This window comes from Haliaeetus albicilla, chromosome 3 (genome assembly GCF_947461875.1).
Source record: "Haliaeetus albicilla chromosome 3, bHalAlb1.1, whole genome shotgun sequence".
NCBI classification, from domain to species: Eukaryota; Metazoa; Chordata; class Aves; order Accipitriformes; family Accipitridae; genus Haliaeetus; species Haliaeetus albicilla.
The window spans coordinates 24,996,832-25,023,016 of record NC_091485.1 but is presented as its reverse complement, the minus strand read 5'-3'; the positions used below and the strand labels follow the sequence as shown (position 1 = coordinate 25,023,016).

Below are 26,185 nucleotides of genomic sequence, written 5' to 3'. Positions count from 1 at the left end.
GGATGGCACTGGAAAGAGAACAAATGTGTCCAAACTGGACATAATTGCATTCACATTGGTTATTAAAAGAAGGTTTCTAATAAAGTTTTCGAAGAGCAGCCAAAATGATTAAAGGGGCAAAAAGCCCCCTAATTATTTTTAAAGTAGAACTTGGTACGTTTTTTTGGAAGATTTACTGAAGTTGGGCTGCAGAGGAGTCAATAGTCTCAGCAGTCCTTTAACCTTCTTCCCTCTGATCAAGGGGTCTCTTGGTAATTTAGTGTCAATCATTAATTCTTACACAAGACATTGCTCTCTGCAGGGCTGATGTTGCTCTGTTGTGATCACACTGAGCTCTGCTCTCCAAAACAGCAGCAGAAATGGCTGCCTCCCATATGCATGGTGATGTGGGAGAGACACCATTCTGTTTAATTTAGCGGTGAAAAGTCCACTCCTTTCACTGAGGTGTATGAAAACTAATTTGCTCTGTGCCAATATTGGTTTCATTGGAAAAAGTCACCTCTAAAGATCACCTCCCCAACATACGAAAACAAAATCCCTAAAACTGAGACATCAAAATGAATCATATTCTTGAAAATCTCCTTTTTCCTCCAGTCACAAAATGGGGCTGGCAATACTTACATGCCTCTGGGAAGCCCTTTGGGTAAGAAAATCCTCAGGGCATGCAAGATCATCTCTAAAAAGAGCACTATTTGCCTAGTGATTGCTTTTATTGTTCTGGTATAAAAAAAAAAAATCTCTACATAGAATTTGGAGTGTTACACTGAGTTTATTTTGAAAAAGAAATCATAGAATGTTTTTTTCATCTCTGAGCCAGATGGAAAGAAAAAACAAATGTATTCCACCCTAAGAAAGAAAACACATAAGAACTTTCAAAATTTTTGTAGCCAATTTTTTTTTCTTTTTTCTTTTCACTAAACAGCATGGAAAAAGTGAGGTGGAGGTAGTGAATGAACAAATAGGCTCTGGTTTTAGTAAGGCCTGGTTTCTGGGGAACAAGGGTTTTGTCCGTAAGGCACCATGCTTTCCCATCTATAGATACTACTCCCAGTGGGTGGGAGTGCCAGGCATGGGCAGCTGTCCCACTGCCAGTCCTTCACTGGTGTAAGTCCCGACACCCACACGTGGCAGCACAGAGCCTGCTCTGGGGGCAGCAGGGTGTTCATGGAGGAGCAAACACCTCTGGGGCACACAGAGAGACCCACAGAAGCGGGGGGAAGAAAGGCAAAGCAAGTCTGCAGGCTGGGGCTGCAGACATTTTGTTCCCTTTGGATGCTACACCTGCATGAGCCGCTGTGCTTTTAACCAAGGAAGCTGCACTGGGGAAAAGTGGTTTTGTTTTCTCACACGTGAATCAACTCGGCCACCTTTCTCCTACTCGCTGTGGAGCGGTTTCCTCTGACAGCCAGCAGCCGCCCTCCAACCAGCCTCTCGCCTTGCCAGTGATCAGAGACCAGTTCCTGCTACTTGCTAAAAACAGAGGAGCTACTTGCCAGGAACAGAAAATTAAAAGAGGAGGTCAGCCATCTGAGAGAGAGAGAAATAGCAAGATCAAATTAGGCATTATAAACAGCCAATTTAAGCTAGATGCAATAATGGCTCATCTAGGGACTGATTCTGCTCTACTCGAGTCAAGACGTCCTTCACTTAAAGGCCCATCTGAGGTGCTTTGCATGCTTCTGCTAGGACAGTGAACTGCAAGAGGGAATTCTTGCTTCTTAAAACCTTAAAGGTCTTATTCAGCACAAATCTTTAAAACCAAGTTTCTAGCACCTAGGTGCTGCAAGAACAATGCACTAAAACTGCAATGAAGGTATAAAATAGCCACAGTCACACTTAGAACTAGGACGATGTAAGTGAGAAGGAAGGCTTTAATAGAAATAATTTTCATCAGTTTGATTTTTAATACCTATGAATGCTTCTGTCTTCAGGTTTCTCATCTCCACATGTCTCTTGGTTACACAAGCACGTACACAGTAAACAACATTCACTTCCATGTCTCTGCTTATTAGTGCTTCCTTTACTGGAACATTTGTAGGTATTATTTACACACATCAAAGGGGATGAGAGTTTGAGATTTATAAGCTCTAATCAGCTGGAGGTGTTTCTAAAGAAATTAATGAAACGAGTCAGAAATGACATTAAGAAATCCAGCACTGGACGTAAATCACAGGGACTTTGCATCCTCTCTGCCTTCCCCTCCCCTTCTTGCAACAGTCGTAGTGCTTGCCAGGGTATATGAACTTGCATTTAGTTTGATATAAAACAAGAAAAAGGATGATGGAAATGTGTACTCAGTGTGCCAAGTTACAGTATTTGTGCATAATAAGGAAAGCCAAAACTCGAGCTGGGACAAAATCATTTCCTATCACTTAAAACTTTCCATACAACCTGTGTTATTGCTCGAACCGTACAGAAAGCAGATGTAATGGGGAAGTTTTCCAGACCCCATGTGGCAGCTCTGACTTTCATGACAATTTCTTGGCCCTTTCTGGTGTCCTGCTTGCACCTCTGCCAATCTCTCCTTTCTGACAGGTTCCTGAGCTGTGTTAATACTCCCCGGGTTCTCCCAGTGATTTCAATCTCTGTTGCCATTTGATACCTCCGTTTCCCTCCTGCAGGAATACTGGGTAAGAAGGATGGTCTGTCTCAGCCCACCTGGCTGCTCAGGCCAGATTTTAAGGATGAACATGCCAGGCATGCAACTGCAGCATCCCTCTCCAGCCCGTTTTGCCTAACAGCTACACTCTTTGCTTCAAATGTGTGAACAGAGAGCTTGAGCCCAGGCACGCTTCGTTTCTCAGTTAAAGGTGGATAATTAAAGCATTATTATAGATAATTACAACCCAGCATTGAAATTTGCTTTGAAATAAGTATTTAATTCATAAACATGTTGCATCCTTAAACTGTCCTAGTTCAGTGGTTATTTCCATGCTAAGGCCACCCAACTGCCCATAGTTTAGCATAGCTGCTGTGCTAGTTTTCAACGAACTAAGCAGCTATCACTGATAAACAGCCATTTCTGTAACCTTATGCATGCATAAGTGCAACTATAGCTGTTGATCACCACTGCGCAGAAAACCTCTTTAGAAGGACTGGAGGATACTAGGTGACTCTTGGTTCATCTCATCTCGATATATACCACCACTACTATTGCTGAAGGAAGAGAAGGATGAAATTGGGGCAAGGAAACAGTACAGCTGGGGCTTACACAGAGGTTTCTCATTAACTTCTTTTGTCAATAGAAGTCTTATCACATCAGTAAAAAGCAGGAAGAACATGATTTAATGTGGCAGATGCTCAGAATGGGCTTATTTCACCTAAGTAAGCTAAAACAAAGCTAGCAGTGCTTCCAATTCAGTGTGGCTCTGCAAAGCTCCGCTCACCAGGGTTTGTGAGGCTTTCTGGGCATGCAGAGTAATAGTTTTGTACCATGTTATCCAAAAATAGCAGTTTAACATTATCTCCACAGACACTGTGTAAATATATATGTAAACCCTACAGCGTGTATCTACACACAACTCCTAGGTTGGGTGTATGACAGGGTGTATGGCAGAATCATCTTGTATTCAAAACCTGATGAAAAAGCCCAAAGAAAAGTCTCAGGAGATCCAGACTGTCTGAAGAAAAGCCCTGCCTCCAAGATGGTGACACAGGGTTTCTGCAGCTGTAATACACAGACCTTTCACTTTTTATTAAACATATGCAATTCTCATGTTGTTCCTGTCTCGTATCTAATAGGTACCACAGGACAGATTCCCAAATGTAACACTTTGTGTATTTTCTTTAGGAAAATTATAGCTAAAATTAAAAAGACATCCCCCCCCTCACCCCCAAATGAACACTGGAGGGAGTGTGAGATGGAGGAAAGCAGCAGTCTTTAATTGGTTGGTCTTAGAAGCAATATTTGAAAATCTGAAGTACAAAATCTTGTCTCTTTCCAACAGAGCTGGAGTATTTCAACAAACTTATCTGCATTCAGCCAAGGTAAACGTCAGGTCAGGAGGCAATGGAAAAACAACTCTCCTTCCCAAGAAGCCAAAACAACTTCCTTCGTGGTATAGCGTGTGGCCGTGCAAAGAGTGTAAGAACTGGGAACCAAAACCAGGGTTTCTGCTAATGAACTTTAAATGGTTGCTAATTTTTTTAAATTCTTGATAAGCAGCACTGCTACCTAGACAACGGCTCATGGGACCTCGCAGGAAACTGGCTGGGTGATGATATCATCTCATTAGCCACACTGCTTTCTGTTTTGCAGCATATTTTATTTTCTAGTTTGTTTGGGAAAGAAGAAGCAGGTCCAAGAAAACAGAGAGATCGATTTACAAAGCACTTTGGAAAAGTGCAAGTTGATTAGACTTTTCTGAGTATGGCATGTTTTTCTTACCAAATTTTGAAATCTGTCTTAAAAAGAAACATATTTCAGTGTGTGCAGCTCCTTTGTTTCTGTTTTCATAAAATCCTCCATCTGGGCTTCACTTGCAATATGGGTAGCACGTACTGGGGTAGAATTCCTCACAAGAAAGGAGAAGAAATGAAAACATTTCAAAATCATTCTTAGAAGTTGGTGATTTACTTCTGTGCCATTTTCTCATGAGTAGAAGGAAGGCAGGAAGGCAGGATGGCAGGCAGGAAGGCAGGAAAGCAGGCAGGATGGAAAGAAGGAAGGTAGGCAGGCTGGAAGCCAGGCAGACAGGAAAGAAGGCAGAAAAGGCAGGCAGGCAAGAAGGAAGGCAGGCGGGTAGGCAGGCAGGAAGGAAGGAAACACTTTTATTAACATGGTCTTTGCATAGTACCCCAATGGAACACTGGCTGTGATCAGAGCTACAATCAGTATCTAGTCCTTAGTCAACTTAATTTGTTACACACACAGACTAGACTGCATATAATAAGGAAAACACTATCTAAAATCTGCTTTAGAGTTATTTAACCAGAACAAATCATCTGGGAAAGTACAAATATTTCTAACTGGAAAATTATTTCTCTATAGCTGAGCTAGGCCTGACAGCAAACCTTAATGAATTATTAGTACCTTTATTGTTCTCTTTGGCCCCTGTGCACTATATTTGTAAAAAAAGTCAGTAAAAAAGAGAACAATTGTAAAAAGCAAATATTTTGTACAAAAATACAAAGTTTAAAAGCTCTTAAAAGTATATTCCATATTATTGATAAGAGTTGGACTATATATATATATTTATATAAAATCTATATATTTGTGTATCTGTATAATTTTCCTACATTTGGGATTTTAGCAAATGAAACATACTGTTTACACAGTTGCTTTATATGTTTTTCTATATGAGTGACCAACAGTCTTACTCAGATTGAAAGAATGTCTTTTCTCAGAAGACACAAGTTGCTTATGTATGTGGTTACTGGTTGGGAAGAAAATCGATAACAGAATTAGTCCAACGGTATTTCCTGATGCTGTGGGTTGAAAGGCCTCAAATAATTGCAGGATGCTGGAGAAGAGTTGATGCTGAATTCCTTTATGCATTTAAACCAGTTTTCAGTGCTTGCTTTTGTGTTTTTTGTTTTGGTTTTTTTTTCCCCCCAATTTTGGTAGGCAATGTTGCTCTCTCCCAGGATTTTCTTTGTCTTTAAGTAAACTTCCATAATATGTAGGTATCTGTAAAGTCACAGCCTATTACACTCCAAATATTTGCCCTACAGTATGAGAGAAAAAAGAAAAACAAAGAGAAAAAAAAAATCATGTAAAAAGCCTGTGAAGATTAAATGCATTTCCAAAAAGAAAACTTAGAGATGAAAGTATGCAAAAAATTTAAGTGGACTCATTCAGACCCTGGAAGTCCTGGAGGATAAAAATTTGTAAACTATGAAGTTTTCCTAAAATAACAAACATATGTAGGAAAACGAGGGCAAATTACATTGTTACTTACACATGGTTCTTCGCTCTGGACATCCAGAGTTATACATACACAAAGCTTGTTCAGCACTTTGTTTTGTTTTGTTTTATGGGTGCATTTCTGTGGATGGGATGTAATTTTGGCTCTAGCTGACATTTCCATCTGCCTTCACTGAAATTCAGCCTACAGGTTTGCAACTGGAGCACCCAGGCACACTTGGCAAAGCAATGTTTAAACACGTTGTATGGAGGAGATAATGTTTTAGGCAGAGCCCCACCATGAACACAAATACCACCTAACTCTGTGATGATAGGGCCAGGCTCTAAGCAGCCATGAGAACCACCTACCCTCTGCCATTGCAGAAATGCCTGTTTAACCAGAAAGAGATGCCCTGTGGCAAACACCTGGGTGACCGCTGGGTCAGACTGGCAGTTTTCGAGTCCTTCACTCCAACTGCAACAGATGAGTTCCTCATGGCCTGTGGACCCAGCCTCTCAGCCCTATAGGACATCTCCTGGCAGCAGTGGGAATTTTAAGACCCCCTTAGCAGTCACCAAGTGCCTCGTGTTGCACAAACTCTCAAAACAGAGTCTTTTTGGTTTTTGAAGGCTTGTCCCTGAGCTATCCTGAGACCAGCTTTCCCCCTTGTGTGGCCATTGAGTCTATAAAAACAGCTTCCAGTGTGGCTAGGGTCTGCAGCACATGCCAAATCATGCCTGAAATTTTAGGCATGTAGGAGATGGTCAAGATGAGGAGCACGCCATGGCTACAGCCAGCTTGGAGGCTGCTCTTTCCGAGTGCAATAAATCCAGCATCTGCATCACACAGAGTATTACAAAAGTGCACGTTGGGCTGGATCTGAGTAGAAGTGCTCCACGTGTGATTCCCTCTCTTCCTCAACAATACACTGCCATAACATCTACCCTGGATCTTTTTCTGCCCTCTAGCTGTGGAAAATTGACTACGGGTAGGGTGAAATAAACAAACCAAGCACCTTGCTTACCTTTGTCCATGTCTTTTTCACAAATGAAATTGTTAACATCTTCACAGTAGAAGTCATTCCAGAGCCCAGCATAGATCAACCCCGCGCAATCTTCCCCTGGCTCATGCCCGTGGCTCCAGTTATCAGGTTGCCCGATTTTCCAGTTTCTTTCAACAAAAAAGCAAAAGATATGATTGCACAACACAGCACACATGACAGTTTTTCACCGCAAGAAATTAACAAAAACATCACGAGATCTGTTCTGAACAGGAAATACACACTGAAACAAACAATACATGACTCTTGCTGAAAATGGAAAACAGATGTATTACAGAGAAGGGAATCTATTCAGCCTCAGGCTGCCAAAACTCAGAGACCTAAAATTAGACCAATGAACTTTATTTTTGTTTCTGAATATACATGCACATACAGTGGGAGTGCTCCATGCTCCATGTGCATTGCTCCAAGCCTGCAAACCCTGTGCACTGCATTCCTGCCAGCAGATGGGACTGAGAAGAGCTGGCAGGCTCACAGGTGCTTCCAAGATGGCAGCACCCTGCCATCATGCTCTGACTGCACAGAGGCAGACCTTTGGGAGGAAAAGAAAAGATTTATGTGTTTTATGGACCCATGCTTGGATGGGAAGTGAATTTTTGGACTTATAAGGAATGTACAAAGCATATATACACTTATCTTTTGAGATCATTAGCTTCGATGGTGAAACTTAACACAGCATGTAAAAAGCTTGCAGCAAGTGTTTCCTCACCCTGTTTTTGTTTAACAAGTAAGAAACGCTTCCAACCTCAGGACTTAAAAGCTCCATTTTCCTCAAGAAACAGGTTGTTGAAGAGAGCTTGTGATTGCTGGCTGATACGGTCCATGCCCGGCTAAAAAACATGCTGCCTGACACAGAGAGTCTGACCAGGCACCTGGGAGGACACACAGCTTTCCTGAAGTGATGAAATATTTTGAAAATCAGTAACTGATTGCTCTGAGGTTACAACAGGGCACCTAAAATCACAGTGTAGTGGAAATCTATTGAAAGCAGCAGCTGAAGTGGGAATCAGTCTCAGTGCTGCCATAAAGAGAAAGAAAGATGAAAACAGGGAGGGAGAAAAAGGGAAAAATATTACGGCTCATTTGAAATGCATCTGACTTTTTCCATGTTTCTCATCAAAATGAACACCAATGAGATCACAGCTAATCATTTCGTAACATCTGACTGACTGTAGCCTGTTTTCCTGGAGCACAGCATGTTCAGCTCTATAAACTCTTTAGTCCACTGCTCAGTATTAAAAATTTGGGTGGTTGACATCTGTTCCATTTAGGACAAATTAGGTGTAGCTCTAGGATTCCTGGAGAGCTGCCAATTCAGTTCTCAGCTGGCCAAAGCGTAGACACCCTCATTTCATACATTTTCCTTACATTTAACGCTTTCCACTTGGGTTTGGGCTTTATCTAAAGGCTGGTCATTTTTTATCGGAACGAGCACTCTATTTATAGCCAGTTGTAATGCAAATATGGAAAATTCAAACCAAGACAGCAAAACTGTCTGTGCTTTCCATCTCAACTTTATAATAAAAGTCAGGAGGAAATGTTTTGGCAAGAAACACTGCCCTGTGTAGTTATGTGATTCTTTCATTCAACATTCAGTTTTCTTCCTGGCAAGGAAAGAAAGCCTTGTGCATGGAGAAGAGAGAGAAAAAAACAGTTCAACAGCACCCTCAGTAACAAATTATTTCATTGGCACCTACAACCCTCTGGATCCATTGGATAATTTCTAGATGCTGCTTTTAGAAGTGTCAGCAAGAGTGGTAGCATCTGCAGAAAATAAACACCATTGTTTTTTATTTACGTACGTGTAAACTGGTAAGGATCCATCCAGCCATCTCCATTCATTTTCCTTCTCTGAATCTGTTAGTCCAATCCAGAAGCTGCCTTTCCCCAAAATCTGCCTTTTTATCCATTGCTGTGGAAGAAAGGTCTAAGTCTATAACAAACAAACACAACCATCTTCGGAGCCAGTAAGATACTCTGGTTTCATGAGCATCTTTGTTATCAGAATAGGAAGGGTCAAAGAAATTTTTCTAAGCTGAAGATATGTTTCAGGAGTTGGCCTTGCGACTCCTTGCCCACACTAGAATCCATCGCAGTGTTTGCATGTGAAGTAGAGAGAGCTAGGCATGAAAATTAGGTTGACATAAAGTCACAGCCAACATCTTATAGATACAAATTGAAAAAAACCCTAAAGAAGAAGCAGTTGTATCTTGACATCCCCACTGCTATCTAGCCACCAAATAATTGTGTTGAACAGTAGTAAAAGTATAACTAGATTTATAGTTAGATTAAAAATATTCTGGGGATCACAGTAGTCTTAGGCTGCATGTATTAAATCAGAAAATTTAAAATTAATTTATATTCACCACTGCAAAAAATACATTTTGGATAATATGCAAGGCATAATGGACTCCATCTTTAAAGGTTCAAAACTCCTACAATTCTCGCCAGCCTTTCTGGCTGCTCTATGCCCACCACCCTCAGGGTCAGCACCAGCTCTGCTCACACTGCCCTTCTGCACATGGAGAAGCTGCTGAGCAGGCAGAGGGTGGACAAAATGCTAACTGGAGTCAATCACTGTGTCTACTTATTACATGAATTCATGATGCTCTTAGCTTCGCACTTGCCTTGTGGCTTCCACATGTTAAATAACCTCAAATTCTCTCCTTGAAAAACAGAAAGAGAAGGTAATTACCTGCTCCTCTTTGTTGTTTATGATAACCAAGCGTGATGCCTTCTCTTCACAGAATAACTTTGCCTCTTCAAAAATTTCTCTTTCAATTGAAAAGTAGTAGCACTTTTCTGTATAGTTCTTCCAGTGAGGAGAACAACCTGTGATGTGAATTTTTTGTGTTAAGCCAGTTACTGTTAACTCAACAGGCCAGGTAAATTTCTGCACAGGGCCAGTAAGTGGAGGATCCCATACCCATCTACAGCATGTTGCCACCTAAAGCACTTACATACAGTTAAGGAATTTACTTATTAGGATACTGACTCTGTGAAATCAAGGCTAAACCGTGTGATCAAGGGGATTATTTATTACTCATACTACTGCTGCCTTTTCTTTAGCTGTAAAAATTAACTTCAATCAGTTTCAGGTCATCAGAAGGAAGACCAACAGGTATGGCTTCACTTAACAGAGCTCTTTGTGATAAATCCCAGACATTTAGTCTAAGGTAGCAGAGGTTATGTGAACCAGTAACTAAGTGGTGAGCACCCTCCACTACATATATTTGTATCTCATTCAAAGATGTATGCGGTATGTTGATAGCTTACCATTAGCCTCGGGCACTGATGTCGGTTCACTTTGTAGTGCCATCGGCACCCCTGGACCTGGCGGGCCTGGTGGGCCAGGTGGGCCCTTTGGACCAGGCAGCCCAGGGACTCCAGGTAGCCCAGGAAGTCCTCGAGGTCCTGGTACCCCTGGCTCTCCCACAGTTCCTTGCAGGCCTTGAAATCCTGGTGGGCCTTGTGGCCCAGGTGGACCATCTTTGCCTTGTGGACCTGGTGGCCCCGGGTCTCCGCTTGGTCCAGGCAGACCTGTCTTGCCAGGAGAACCTCTCTGACCTTTGGAGCCAGGCGATCCTCTTGAACCTTTCCCTCCTTTTTCTCCTGGTGGCCCAGTTGGCCCAGGTGGTCCCCTCTCACCTGCAGGTCCTGGTGGTCCAGGCTCTCCTTTCTCTCCTTTTTGTCCTTTTAGGCCAGCGGGGCCAAGAGGACCTGGAGGGCCTCTGTCACCTTTAGGTCCCCTTGGACCAGGAGGGCCTGAAACAATGTAAGCATGTGAAATGGGGATATGGACAGAAAACAAAACAAAAAGCCCACATGAGGTCCTTGTTTAACTTATCTCAGGCCAGCAACACTGGATATTCAGCACTGTGAAAAATGGGCTAGCAGCTACTTCTAGCAGTGCTTGTAAAAGTACGTCTGCTTCTCAGGTGCTACATACCATTGCTCTTTCCTTAACCTCCATGAAATACAGGATACAGAAGAAAATAATCTGGTGCACCTCATCCTGTGAACTGGACAGTGACACCATGCCCCAGGTGACCAGCCGAGGTGCCAGTCCCTGCAAGACACATTCCGTGCTGTCGATGCACGTGGTCCTGTGTGTTGATGCTCCCGTTCCTTCACTCTGCTACGCTCCCTTTTCCTTCCATCCCCATCTCTCTGCTCTTAAACTACTGGATTCTTTCTCCTGCAATGACCCTGTTTGCTGCTCTGTCAATAATGGGTTGTCAAAAAGAGACAAAACGATGGATAGTGAGCAATAGGCCAACTGTGGGAAAGACTGGAAGTAGTAGTTGCTAACTAGCTGGCTATTAACAAGAAAGAGAACAATACCCATGATAAGAAATGGCAATATTGTGACAGCAATAAACAAAATAATTTTGGATTCTCATCATGGATGAGCAAATGCCTTGTCAATACCCCCCCCCCCCCGTCAATCTACATCATTTCCACTCTTCCAGAGATAAATTCCTAAGATGGAGTCATTTAGGCCTGGTTGAAATGAGGAAGGTTAAGGTTACTGACATGTAATCTTGGCTCTAATTCAGCCTTAGTTTATTTGGAGCAATGGATTTATATTTGTGATTAGAGTTTTAGGCCTGACTGGTTCACATCAGGTTGGAAATATGAATGTTCTTTTCATTTGGGATAATATTTGGCTGGAAGAAACCTCCTAAACTTGATGCTATTTATTTCTGGAGAAAATAAAATATCCCAGGATTAAAAACTAAGTGAAGTAGGATGTTTTCTGGCAGTCTAACAACTGGCTTAAAGTGAAATAGCAACTTGTTTTTCAGTAAGGGTGGACCTTTCTGGGAATAGTCCAACGTATATTTCTTAGCCATTTCCTCCTTAGCAGGGATTGGTTTCTTGAGGTTCCACACCTTCACTAGCTTATTTTAGAAACTAAATCAAAAGCTGATCCAGTCAGTCAGACAGAATAAAACTTTGCTAAGTCAGAACCTTCTTTCGTAACATCCCCATTCTAGCTATGTAAGGAATGCACAGGATAATTAGTAAGGAAAATCCCAGCTACTTTTACATTTCCAAAGTTTAGGATTAGATAATGGAAAACCCCAGGACTCTGTACCAGCATGCACTAACTTCCACAGAACTAAAGTATTAATGCAAGCAGGAATTTAGCATAGACGATTATAGGCATCATTAGGGAAGCTGCATACCTTGTAGGATAGTGAAGTTCTTGATGAGTTGGCCATGTTTGGAATCTACCAGCTTCATTTCTTCCATGATTACCGACAAATTGGCAACTTCAACATCTAACCTTGACCTCATCAAATCCTGTTGCATCTTGAGAGATGCAGAGTCTAAGCGAATATTGGCTAGTGTGCTGTTCATAAAAATCAGCTCATCTGAATGTTTACTTAAGGAGTCTGTACAAGTTGTCCTGACCTCATTGAGATTGCTAGTCAGTGTCCGTAGGTGATGAGCAGTGTAGCTGATGTTGCTAATGATATTGACTATATCAGTTTCGAAGACCTGGAACCTCTCTTCTAGCTGATTGAATTTGTCAGAAGTTCTGTTTTCATATTCTTTATGCTGTTCCTGGAGATCCTTTAGATTTTGTTCGTTGGCTTGGGCAATTGTGGTGATGTTCTCCATTTGCCCACTGAAGGAGCTGAGCTGATTGTTCATGTCTTCAAGTGTATCATTGTTAGCTTTTGCCAATGCTGAGTTGTTGGCGGCCAAAGTCTGTAAATTTTGTACTTTCTCCTTAAGCCAGTCAGTGTCCTTCCGGGCTTGAAGGACAACCTGCTGCAGATTTTGAAAGTCATTCTTGATTCTTAGAATAGCCAAGCTTGTATCTTCCATTGACTTCTGCAGGACACTGATAAGATTTCTTTGCTGTATTTGTGTCAGGTTTAAGTTGTTCAGGTTCATGACGACCACATTATGAGAATGCACTTGGTTTTGCAAGTTTGTTTGGATATTACTTGTGTCTTGTTGAAGATTGTTGATATAGCCGGTATATGCCTGAAGAGTCTTATTGACACTGATGATCATGAAAGAGTTACTATCTAAGGCACTTCTCATTTGGCTCTGTCTATCATTTAATACATTTCCAGACTCCTGCAGCTTCTCCAGTGTATCTTTGTTTCTGGTAGTTTTCTCTGCAATGTCATGAAGCTGCTGACGAAGAACCAGAATGTCAGATCTGAAGCTAGACAGTTCAGTGTTAGTATTCATGGCTTTTTGTCCAGCTTGGTCATCTATTGTACAGGAAAAAAATTGAAAGGCTTTAGGATAAGTTTTTTAAAACACACTATAAAAAAGCATAGTGTATTTTAAGTATAGTCAGGTTGTCAAAATATTCTTTCAATAGAACTTCTGTGCTATCTTTTCCAGAAAAGAGAAACCACTAAGCAAAGGTCTGCCACTAGACAGAGAAAAAATCAAAGAATAATCAATGAAGACCTTGTGTCTTGCTGAGGAGAACAAAATGGTGATTCTGTCATTATATATGGGAAAAACTACCATTAGAAAGTTATAAGTATACTCAGTCAAGTAGTGCTGTATTCTGAATGAAAACTGAATGATAAACAGAATTTCAAATATTAAAGAGATATCAATATGTTTTGAAGTTACAACTGGATTTCACTGAAAGCTTAGAAGTAAATTTTAGCTGCTGATATTTTCTTCCTCCTTTTCCTGGCAGGTGGAGTATCTTCATTGTGATTTAGTACATATAGTTCCATTTTTTAAAATCTTGGGTTTAGTTTTAAAAAAGTTCTAATACCTATTTTAAAACAATCTAGGTTACAGACAAAAGCTTTGCCAGCAGGCTACTCCAGATATGACAGGATATGATGTATTCCTGTTTTTCTCTCTAATATTTTACTATTGCTTTTAATGACATTTATTTTGCTGTTATTGTTTCCTTATGTTCTGAGTTTGAGGAAGGCAAAACCTTTAATCTTTGAGGAACATCTCTGCTGCTGCTTACACTGCCCTACAAAATACTTCTGGAAGCTTGTCTGTGTATGATTAAGCTTTTGAGGCTCCACAGCTTATCAGCCAGGACATAAAACCCAAGGAAATAAGCAGTCAACACTCACTTTCAGGGAAAGTTCCCTTTCTTGACCTCAGTCACTTCCCTCTCCTACATGCAGTCCATATATTTTTGTCCTCATTAAGTGTAGCTATATTTATGAACTATGCAGTCTGAAGTCCATCATTTCAGATGACTCCAAGAGAGAGCAGGATGGTTTTCATAAACTACAGTGAATACAGCTGTGTATGAAGCTTTCTTCTGGTGTGTTTCAGTGACTCGTGATGGCAAACATCAAATGCTGGCTTGTGAGACTTCAGTCTGAAGTGTTTACGGAGTCTTTTGTGGATGGACATCTTCCCAAGCACGGTTCCTCTCCCTGCCACTTGTCTCACTCCAGGATCTTCTCAGCTCTGACTCTATGTTTACCTCTCGATTATAGCTCAAATTATATTGTGTTCCTCACACAACTCTGACAACTGCCAGGTCCACATACAGCTAATCCCCGAAGGCCTGTCTTTCATTTAGCGCATGCTGTTATCCTACTGGCCCTACAGCAGTTCTCTTACCTTTATGCCTCCCACACACATTGCCCCATAAGTTTTTTAACTTCCTTTATGTCAAGTCCATTTAAATGGGAACTGATGGTCCTGAGCATCTCACTGGCCATCCATCCAGCAGCATGTAAAAATGTGTGGGTGTGAATGAATCAAAGGTGCTCCAAGTTGTGAAAATTTAATCAGCATAGTATAATAACCCAAATATAACCCAAAAGGTTGCATGTGCTTTAAAGTGTAACAATTATTTCTGTACATGCATAAGTAAAAATACACGCCACTGAATTACCCCATGTCTTTGAACTAAATGCAGTGTGGAAATACTTCAGAATCCAGCTATTTTTTGAGGGGAAAAAGTTGTAAAAATTTATGATCAAGCTGCAAGCAATTAATTTTTCTTAGAAATATGTGTCTCAATATATGGTTTATGAATCTAAACAAAATTTATTTCAACAAGTGCATGCATGTATGTGTATATTAGCATTCATATAAAAACAAATTAAATAAACTATAAGTCTATGTATATATAAATTGATAACAGCTCTGCTTCCTTCCCAGACAAGGAAGAAAGGTGGAAATGTACACTTAGTGAGTAGAATCCTTATCCATGATCTTTTTTCATCTTACTGCAAACTGAGAACTGTGATAGCACTTGGGAGACATGAACTCATAACAACCTTGTGTCCTATATTCCCTGAGATGATTAAGAAACATTTTATGGAAGTAATCAACTTGCCTCAGATGTAAGAGTTTTGAACAACTGATTATTTGTGCACTCCTTAAAATGGCCTTCAGTTTTGAATCTTAATTGCTAAAACAGCATCAAGATGACCAGGTGACAGATTTTCATTTTATGTAGAATCTCTTGTGCTGTGGAACAGCTTCTGCTATGTTTTACATCTCTACCTCAGAGAAGACTCTCTCCTGAGGACAACCTTCAAGTATCTGTTTATTTTAGTATAAATTATTTCAGAGTGACTTCAGTGGGAACTATAAATATTGAAGTATGCTTAAAATGCTGTCTTAAGTAGAGCTGATCTTAACTATTTTTAAGTGTTTCCCAAGTACTTGCGAAATTGGAATAGACGTGCTGTATCTTGTCATAGCCAGAAATTTTTTCAGACAAATTTCCTGCCACTATCTGCCAGGAGAATACCCCAAAGCCATAATACAAAGGGGTTTTGCTTGTGTAGATTACCTAATTTCTTCAGATCACTCTCTACCTCGGTGAGCTTTTCTGTATATCTTCTGTGGGACGTTTCCAGGCCACCTGTCACATTGTCCATCTTTTCTACAACTAGGGAAAAAGAACAGTATTTTATGAAAAGAAGAAAAGTGAAATTATGAAAAAAGTCTAGTAAACAATAAAGCAAACCATAAAAACAACCACTACTATCAAACAAAAAAAGCAACCACTTTAAAATTGCCTTGCTTGCCACTACACTCTGTTGTTGCTCTGTAAAATGTTGGAAGGATGAGCTCCTATCTGCTGGTGGGACCCAGCATTCTTCCAGTTCTTCAGTCTGCCAACAGTCCCCAAACATTTCTTTGTTCATCAGCAATCTCTCTTCTGAATGAGGAAATCCCTTTTTGAGGGTTTTCCTCATGAACCAAGTCCTTTTCTTTTAACAGTATTTTCATGCTCCAAGCGCAGTGCTGTGTGGCAAAGGAAGACTGATTGCTAAAGGGTCAGACACATGAGAGAAGACTTCCTTTTATTTTGCTATGCACCATTTCTCCCTAAAAAGTACATTTCTTTTTTTTCCTGTGCCTTTTAATCATTAAAAATTGCCACCTGGATAGCAAACTTTGGACTGAGATAGCAGTTTGAAGATGCAATTACTAAATATATTGGGGATCAACTTTTAAACATCTTGATAATGGTACAGATCACTCAAAATGGTCTTGAAACCATTCTGCCTCATTAAGATTGAAAGGATGGTCATTCAGCAAGTGCATATTTATGGCTGATGTGCTCTTTATTCTGTAATGTCTGAGTCATTTTCTTGTCACTAAGACAATCTGATTATTTGATGGAATCGATATGGCAATGGAAAAAGCAGAGCAACAAATAAAGAGCCTGGGGTGGCTTCCAGTGGCAAAAATGTGAAATGCTTGCAAGCTTAGAGGCAGCCTTCAGCTTCCACACCAAATCTTGTCTAATAGGCTTTTGCATTCAAGCAGCAACCAGGGGCAGAAATTTCTTCTCATCACAAGATTATTTAGCCCTTTTGCTACACTGGGAACGGAATTGATCTGAACCAACCCTGGGAGAGGCTACACAAGTTATCGTGCCAGCTCCCTCTTTCAAACAGAAGAAATAAGGTTCTTCCCATCTCTTGAGATAGTGAAGCCAATTCTGTAAACCTGTGTGGTGTAGGGGGTACTGCTAACTCTTTCTGTGTGGGAGATAATCTGCAGCTAGGAAATAGCTTCACAGAAGTTGTTGATATGTAAAGATTTGGTTTTTTACTAGAAGTGGAAATTTAGGGGATCTTTTGCTGTTCATGATCAACCACAAGAATCCCAGACCTTTAAAGTGTAGTCCACCAAGTGCTGCTTTTTTATTAACTTTTCCCCTTGTTTTTCTGACTCTGGGTACCGCAGTTACACAGCAGGCTTTTATTGCTTCCCCAAAACCAACAGGAGAAAAAGCACACCAAGATTATCTCTGGTGCAACTGCACTCAGGTGAATGGAGTTACAACAGAGAAAAAGTCTCAAGGTTTTCAGAGAGACTAGACACCCTTTAGCGAATTAGCTGTCTGCTCCTTTCTATACTGCTTACAAGCCAGGAAAACAGAGACTCTACTGTGTGTGCAAAGATACGAATCAGAGTGTGGCTTTCTGTATTAGAGATGATGGCAGATTGCTTGCTAAGCACCAGATCCAGGCTACAATAATGGCTTTATTTTTTCAGGGGGATCATTGCTCAATACCTTCTGCTTTAGAAAGCATTCTTCCCCCCAATACAGCACTAATTTTTCACTGTTCTTCTGCCCATTAAAGTTACTTGTCAAAATGCTGTATGCCATTTTTCCTAAATGAACTCAGAGCTGATACTCTGTTTGTCCTGCCAAACTGTCTTCCAGGCTGGAGCCCAGATCAGCAAAAGTCCTTCAGTTACTTCTGACACTCTACTGATGCATGTTTACACCTATGCGTCACATGCAGTGAGTGTAGGGAGCATACTTGGTTCTTCCTTCTGGCTAGCTCTAGCCAGCTCCTTGTTCAGTCTGTTGTGTTCCGCTTTGCTTGTGGATAGTCAGTGTGAAGGACATGGTTCACTCTGGGCACTTAAAGAGGACAGCATCTGGATTTGAAAAGCAGGCCTACTCCAAGTGTTTCTGCTGGACCTGTGCCTTGACTAGCAATGTCACATCACCGATGGGTCTTGTTAATTCAGATTTAGTGTAATATTCACCTGGTTTCTCCAGTTATGCAATACACTTGGAGTTGGCAAATTGATATATGTTATCAATAATGAAAGGAAAATGTACTTTCTTCCTTTTGCTGTACAAATGAATGCCAGTTTGTACTTCAGATCTGAAGTTTGTAAAACTGAGATTTTACACTGTCCTATAACAACAAGAATGTTTTCATGGTTGAATGAAATCTAACACTGGAAACTCGGGTTAAAATATTCCCCTGAAGAGTCCAAAGCAAATGAAAATAGTAGAAATCCTATCAATATGTAGTAGCTTGTACTGGCAGTTCAATGAGATCTGATGGAATTCAAGATACAACAGCGTATGGTATTTTCATTGCTGAAAGTAAAAAAACACCCCACTCTAAAGACTGAGCTGGTCTGTAGCTATGGACATTCTTTGTGTGGAACACCCCAAAAATTTGTTGAAGCAGGAATTTAATCAGAAGCCTTACTGGTATTATTGACAATTGGCCATGATATGTGGGGAAGACTGTGCCTGAACTGTGTCTGAAAGATCACTAATGAGCACTGTTAAAAGGTCTTTCAGTCTCCAGCAGCATGCCACCTACAGAAAGTAATAGCTCTTAATTCTAGCATGTAACTGGGTGCAAGACAGCACCCCTGGATTGGGTGGGCTGACATGACACTTAGCTGGACGATGCTGGTTTAGAGAGTCTGGAAAGACAAGGCCACTTTCAAACACACAAGGTATTGATTTTTGTCTATTTGACACTAAACTGATGATGACTTACCCAGATTAACTGATGCGAAGTGGAGAATTAGCTATATCAGGCAAACCATTTCCTTTATTTTAATTGTTTCCCCTGTCGTGAAGTGTAGAGGAGAGAGGCCAGAACCAAGTTCAAACCACCCAGCTCCAGCAGCAGAAACAGTGGAGGTCTCTGCAAATGCGAACTGTAGGGTTAGCTCAAGGATTGCCAGTGATGCAGGCTAAGCTGAATTTTGTCATCCCATAGACAAACCAATGCATATATTTGCTTTACACAGGGGCAGAACCTTAGCCTCCACGGTCAAACAAATTGTGGGCCTGGGGGACTTGATCTCCTGCCCAAACTCCTTACCCAAGCAAGTTGTAGCTTATGTACTTTCTTGCTACTGGCCTGCAAGTGGAAAGGATGAACTCTGGGGAGAACGAGTAGAACACCACGGCCAAAGTAGGTTTTGTTGCTCTTGCTGTGAAAAGGGGTCATATGAATGGATGTCCTATTAATGGGAATGCCTTTGCTTCCTTGGCAGTAGCTCCCACCACCATCGCTGGATGGAGCCTTCGGTGGTAGGTGAGCATGTGGAGCACTCTCAGGAGTGGAAGTAAACCTCTGGGGGGTGCCCTGGGTTCGAACAGCCATCTCCCATCTTCTCCAGAAAAAGGCAAAGGCAAAACAGGCAGACCAGCCATAATATCCCTTATGAAGGCCACTCTGCTGCTCCCAACAGTCTGCTGCTCTCAAAAATGCAAAGTCTATCTATGCCTTAAGCTTAGAGACTTAAGCTTGGTCAGATCTCTCTACATTGTCATCTCACTTTCTGACCAGGTCACTGGAAAATGTGGTAAAGACCCTCCAAAGCCAAAATTTCAAGTAGTTGCTGACCAGAACATTGAGGACCTCCTGCATCTGAGCCACTGTTTTGGAAGTAGGGACAAAATGTGCCATCTCACCAGGATGTGTGGGCCCTAGGTAATGGCAGGCAAACTCGTAGAAGTAGATGAAAGTCACGCAGGGCATTAGTCAAGAAACTTCAAAACAAGGACTGACCAAAGAATGAGAACTACCAGAAATTCAAGCTGAGAGCATGCTAGCTTCCCTCACTGGAGTGAGTCACAGGAAGATCATTCACCTTCAATAGGCTAATCCGACACTGGCTGGTGCCAGAAAAATTGTAACTTTGTATTTTGCATTTAATTTAAGAAAGTATGAGTAAAAAACTACAGATTGCTTTATTAATGCTTTTAACAATAATTTAATATGTCTTCTCAAAGCAAACTAATAGTAAACTCAGCTTGTTATTCCTTCATGACCTTGATGTTTAATTCATGTTTTGGTTTCAGGTTTCTCCAACGACTATGTAATTTTTACCACCAGTTTGGAGGTTTGTTCTGTGTTGATTTCACCTCCCATTGAGTTATTTTTTTGCCTGCCATATTTAATCCACTGATTAGTAGTTTTAACATTTTAAATCACAAAGGTTATCTAAATACCACGTAGGAAATGAAAGTTTTAAAAGTAGTTTTGGGCTTTATAAACATAAGTGTGGGAGGCAAATTTAATAGAAACTTAGCTAAGAGACTGAAAGAATCCCTGATGCCAGCAGAATTCCTTCTTTCAGTGTAATATTGCAATAAGACAGACAAGCAAAACTCTAATGCAGAGAGGAGAGTTCAAGAGCTCTATAAAATTTTATTTTGAGTTTTGTTCTTCCTTTAAGGCCTAATTCCTTCCCAACGATCAAAAATATTTCAATAATTCCTTTGAATATGTACTGTCAGCTGGGGTTTTGTCTAACTCATGTTTTCCCTGCAAATTAGTGCTTGGGCACTGTGGAGATGAAGCTCTTAAGCTGCAGTTACAAAGGGCGAAATTAATGCCTGACGTATGACCATTTGCTGCTTGGCATTACAGAAAGGATACCTTGGACTAAACAGGACTTTTCTCCAGCATATGCTTCTTTCCCTTGGCATTCAGATGGAGCAGTCACCAAGTAGGTGAGTGGTGGAGCAGTGGTCACCAAGATGTCTTAAGGTCTGTGAGCAAGATGTGCATTATCGACCTTCCTATAATCTTTTTCCCATTTTTTTTGTGGGAGAGAAAATTCTTTTGTCCTTGCCCTGATACTGCTATGACAGAAAGACTAGTCCCTGGTCAGGTGTCAATGACTACTCAGTACAAGAGGGAGGTTTAGAAATTAGTGTAGCAAAGATGGGGCCTCAAGATGAGAGCAAAGCCTGGGGAAAAGACAGTGCTAGAGGCCCCCATGGAGAAAGAAGCTTGAAAATTGTGGATTGAAATGAGGAAGAGAAACTCCCTCTCCCAAAGAGATCTTTTGGACAGTTTTCTTATTACTATTGCACAAAAAAACACTTGTCAAAGCAAGATACAGAGCAATGGTTCCTCCAACTTGATAGGCTGTTTCTGATGCCAAGTGAGGTCTGAGTCTTTTGATGAGCCCCAGAACTGACAGCCTTGTATAAAACTCTCTTGAGGAAAATTCTGCTAAATCCCAGGCGTTTAGTGGCTGGGTTATAGCCTGGAAGGATTCCATCCTCATCTGCTGTAAGCAGATCTCTGCAGATTTGTACCTGGAAAAGGCCTAAGTTTGTCTTCCCCTAGTCCATATAACCAAATTATCTTATCTTTATAGATCAAGAACAAGGTTTTGAATCCTGGAAAGTTTTTTTTTTCCTCAGAATCTGACTTCCAGAGACCAGTTACACATTCTTCAGGAGAATGTATGACCAATTATATATGTACTGCATTTCTTTACATTTGATTTTAATTTGCCACGTTCTGTCTGCTTGATCATGAAAAAGGAATACCTACGTGTGTCTATCTGTCCTTCACATTCTGTCATCTCCCTGGCTAAATCTTCCATTTAAACCAATCAGTTTTAATTTTCTTCCCACTCAAAACTGTACCAAATCCTCCTAAATAAGTATTTATCCCTTTCTATTTCTACTATTTCATTTTCTTTCACTGGCAAAGGACAGAGGTGATGTCAGCTCTTCTACAAGTGCAGCTGTTGGTGGCACAGGGCACATTGCATGCTAATCACAAGAATTTACCCAGCTTCTTGGAGGGGTTTTGAAGCTACTCTCAGGGCCATACTCAAGCAGCTAGTTTAAAGCTAGCTTGGTTTTCTCTGCAACATGCTGTGATGTCCTGTTATAATACTCACAAAGATGTTACTCACTTTCTTTTTCTTACCAGAAACTCATGTCTTATTTATTTAACTTACAGATGTGACTGCACAACATGCAGACATTTACATCAAAACATTCATAAGAATGCCTAAGTAGCTACAGTTAATTAGTGCTGAGGACATATGGGAATTTTAAGTCGTGCTTTCCAATGTGCCCTACCAATGACTTGCACAAATGAAATTTTCTCCATTACTGGGTTGCCCAACTACCAGAATCTTTGCAATTACTTTCAAAAGCATCTAAGCATCTTTGTTCATCAAAATAATTGTAGATAACTCAAAACAATGGCACCTCCTGGTTCAATCTTTCTTCCAGATATTTCAAAGTGATATTGATCCTACACTTTGTTCCTGTGATAAATATTGTATTAGTAAGACTATTCCTGGCTCTCCCATTAAGAAGGATATTTATTCTGGAAAGGCGCAATATATGTAAAAAAACCTCAATGAAATCAAGGTATAGCACATGTTACAGAGCTTTAAGTCTTCCAGTTAGTACTTTGTGTGGAAGAATGATCATTTTGTTCTAACTTTTTTCTTTCTTTCAAATGTCTAATCAAGTTTCAAAACTTCATAATTGTTTGGAAGTGAAAATCTAAGGTTGCAGTTTGTTATGTGTGTACAAAAAGCCAACATTGCCAAGGTATCGATATTTAAGGTGAAATGTGATAAACTGCCTGTCTATCTGATATATGTAAATGCTCTTGGATGCCTGGCTGAAAGTGAAATGTTGGGCCTGATGCATACATACCTTTGTATCCCAGAATGGCTACTGTGATTGTTAACAGGGCACATAAAATATATAATAAGATGATGGAAAACTTCAGTGCCCAGTTATTTTTACATTTGGTACATTGAGTCCCCTCCTGAATACCTGCAAAAGAAGATTTTTAAGAATTTTAAAACAATGGCAAAGAACACATCGCTGGTTTTATCTCCCCATTTCCTCTCCTCCATTCTCTAAAGAACAAATTATTTATGTAAGCAGATGATGTATGGGTGCCTATCTATCTGCCTGTTCTGCCAGGATAGCCTCCACAGTGGTTAAAGCATCAGCTTAGTGATACAATCACTTTGGGATCTTAGCATGTGGAAGAGAAGTAGGTTCTGCTTCACTGGAAAACCTGTGGCTTTCCTGAGAGACAGGGCTATTTTCCAATTGTGCTAACAAGACTATGGTGAGCTTTGGAAGTCAAATGGTTATTAGCATCTCCTCTGTCAGGCATCACACTGTAGCAGCTCTTTCTTAGCATTCAGTCTCCCTACAGAGGCAAGAGGAGACAGTAAATGCTCCGGCAGAAGGAAAATACAGAAATAAAATAGCATTGTGAAAACCTGATAGGAGTACTGGTCCTGCTGTGTAACCATTACCACAAATGGTTACCATATGAACACTTTTTTTCCATAATGAGAAAGACTTTTTTCCTTATTTTTGGGGGGTTTGGAGAGTATTATTTCCACAGAAAAGAAGGATTGCTATACTGGTAAAGCTAGTGGTACATCTATACCAACAGAAAAATGCTGGTGAATTTCCCCTTGTGGACAAGTTTAAGAAAAAGGGCTTCAAGTTGAGAGAAAACAGGCCTTTATTATTTTATATTTGCACTGTTTGCAGAATGGTTTGATATCTTTGAGTCTATTAGGGAAGCAATATTCCTCTTTTCTCTACATCCTCCTTGGGAACAGCTTGAGAGTGTTGGAAGCCTTGATTAAGTTACCAAGAAATTTGTCAGAAACACAAATGTGTAAAAACATGAATACTGGACCACTGTGCTGGAATTAATGGACAGGATTTATCCCTCCTTCTGTTGTGTGTTAAGCAGGCCAGGATTAATGTAGCTTTCTGTGTCTGTCAGAAAATGCATTTCTTTGATATTTTACTCTATTTGTATACTATTAGGGGAGTCCCACAGGAAACCTTCAAGCTCTAATAAATTCTATGTACCAGATTACTTAACTAATCAAAACTTGCTCCGTAGCTTTTTATGAGTAATTTATATTTCCCCCGAGGCCTACCCACAGATGATTTTACTTTTCCCAACTCATGACCTTCTGCAGAATGGTTTTTTATTTTTCATTTTTTAAGAGAAGAGCACAGCCCACTTCCCCGGGTTCACGGAGGATGGGTGACCAACATATCAAGTTAAGTCAACTGTATTTCTCTCTCAAAGAACAGCAGTTTCCAGTGAATTCCTTGAGCCCAGGGTACTTGAAGGAGGGATTACCATATTGGAACAACTCAGGAAGAGGATTTATACAAAGTTTATTTGACAAGGCATTTTCCTCAATTCCCTCTGCACATATACTAGCCATGGCTAAGGCAGAAATGCATATCTCACAGGTCAGCCCACCTTCTGCATTATGTCGCCTAATGTTTTTTCCAAACTTTTTAGCTGTGACATGACTTTCTGCTGCCATGTGATGAAACCAATATGTCATAGATTTGGGTTCCTTGGTGTTTAGGCATAAGACCAGTTGGGAACATCTGGTTCTTTTTTCAGGAACAGGAGCATCAGGGGAAAATGAGACAAAGACTTGTAAGCATACACCCAAGAACAGAAACTCCAGAGTGGAAAGGCTTCTTTCCTGCCTGGGTAGGTGGGAGGGAAGGGAGCTGGCACAGAGACAGGCAGTTGCATAGCCCATTTATTGGTGACTTGGATTTGGAAGGCTGATAACTCCTGCAACACAAAAGAAAAGGTGAAGTGTCCATAATTCAATAGCCAAGTTTGCTTATGGATCCTGATGTGTGGGCTGGTTGTCTTTGGCCGACAATCTCAAGGAGATTGCTAGTGGGGAAGCTCTGCATACTGAAAAAGCTGGAGAGGGAAAGTACAGTTTTCTAAGGGTTTGCAGTAGGTATTCAGAGACTGAAATTATTTCACAGTAGGAACTTGTGATGTATGGAGCACCATTTTGCTGCTGTTAACTGGTACCAATGGGCTCATTGAACCCTTGAGCGCTGAATCGTTCCTCCTCGGAAGGGTTTAAAATTCAGATTCCAATCCTTTAAGTCTTTGAACATCCCACATATCAAAAACCATGAGAAACTTGGGGCAAAAAGCACATCACATTCACCTTCTAAGTACACAGATAATAGAAAGCTTGATCCTCCCTATTTTAATGTTAATGGAAGCAGGACCAGATCCATAACCGGGAAGACTGATAGACTGCAGAGGTACAAAGCACAGAGAAAGGCAGAAATAAAAACAAAACCTTTGACAGCAACTGCACATCAAAAAGTTTCACTTGATTACAGTCTCATATTAAGATTACTCATTTTATGACATGACCTGCTTTCTGTCACCATACTCTGGCTTCCTGTGTAGTGTAATGAACTGAAACTTCACTGATGTCACTGGATGTATTGTAGTTCAGCATCTAGCATCATGTATGTTCCAGTGCTTCATAAGGATCTTGTTTCACTTGTCTCAGTTCTCTCTATTGCTGGTTCAATAAAACAGCACTTTGGCTTTTTTGAACTTTTACTTTCAGCGTATTTCAAACTGACATCAGAACAGCGCCCCAACAAAAGCCAGACCTTTTCAACTTCTAACAGACCAGTGCTGTTGGTATCAGTAATATAAACACAGCATCCTGAAGCGATCATACAGGCTAGAGTGATTCCATTAACTAAGCTGGGTTGGAACCATGTATTGCATTGTCTGCTGGCGCTTTCTGCCTATCAGCTTAAAACTGCATCTGACTGCCATTGCACCCCCGCTACCCTCATCTAACGTGTCCCAGGTCCAGGGCTGGAGTAAAAAGCCAGGGAGCTCTAACAGGCTCCTTTGTTTTCCTTTACCTAGAGATAGACACGGTAAAGTCTTTCAGAGCTATTAAATTTATTCTTTATTGCAAATACATAGCTCTTAACTCTGCTACTATTAACACCTGACTTTCTAGTTTACTAGACTTATAAAAATTACTAAAGATAGAGGTACCTTGAAGAAAAGATTTGGAAGACTCATTCTGATGTCTTTCTGTGCAGTTAAATAATCCAGGCTATGAGCAAAGGTAAAAGCCAGGAATGCAACCCTCTCTATAGGGAAGAATTACAGTGTAACCAGGGCTCCACAACCTCCCCAAGTACATACCTTGGCTTCAACTTGCCCCGTTGCTCTTCCCCACTACCCTATTTAAGGACCAAGCCCAAATAAGATTGTTCTGATACAGGAGATGCATTTAGTCTGCACTGTGAGGACACATTTTTATTGAAGGGTTGCTCTGACAAGACACGATAGCCAAAACGTTAAGCAACAACAGATGGGAGATGATTTCAAATGCTTGTTGTGATTACACAAAACTGAGCAGGTTGGCTTTAATTTGACAAAACTTC

The 26,185-nt window shown here is 40.7% G+C and overlaps 1 protein-coding gene across 1 annotated transcript in view; it reads right to left on the bottom strand.

The window, feature by feature from the left end:
- Nucleotides 1–886: 886 nt before the first annotated feature.
- The window catches only part of COLEC12 (collectin subfamily member 12), a 103,082-nt gene continuing 77,783 nt past the window's right edge, over nt 887–26,185 (bottom strand). Inside the window, exons 3-10 of the mRNA XM_069779123.1 lie at nt 22,598–22,720; nt 15,680–15,778; nt 12,099–13,145; nt 10,183–10,671; nt 9,602–9,738; nt 8,709–8,818; nt 6,871–7,016; nt 887–5,667 (exon numbers count right to left, since the gene is read on the bottom strand). Coding sequence (XP_069635224.1) covers nt 5,648–5,667; nt 6,871–7,016; nt 8,709–8,818; nt 9,602–9,738; nt 10,183–10,671; nt 12,099–13,145; nt 15,680–15,778; nt 22,598–22,720 — 2,171 coding nt within the window. The 3' untranslated portion in view covers nt 887–5,647. The remainder of the gene's footprint in view (nt 5,668–6,870; nt 7,017–8,708; nt 8,819–9,601; nt 9,739–10,182; nt 10,672–12,098; nt 13,146–15,679; nt 15,779–22,597; nt 22,721–26,185) is intronic.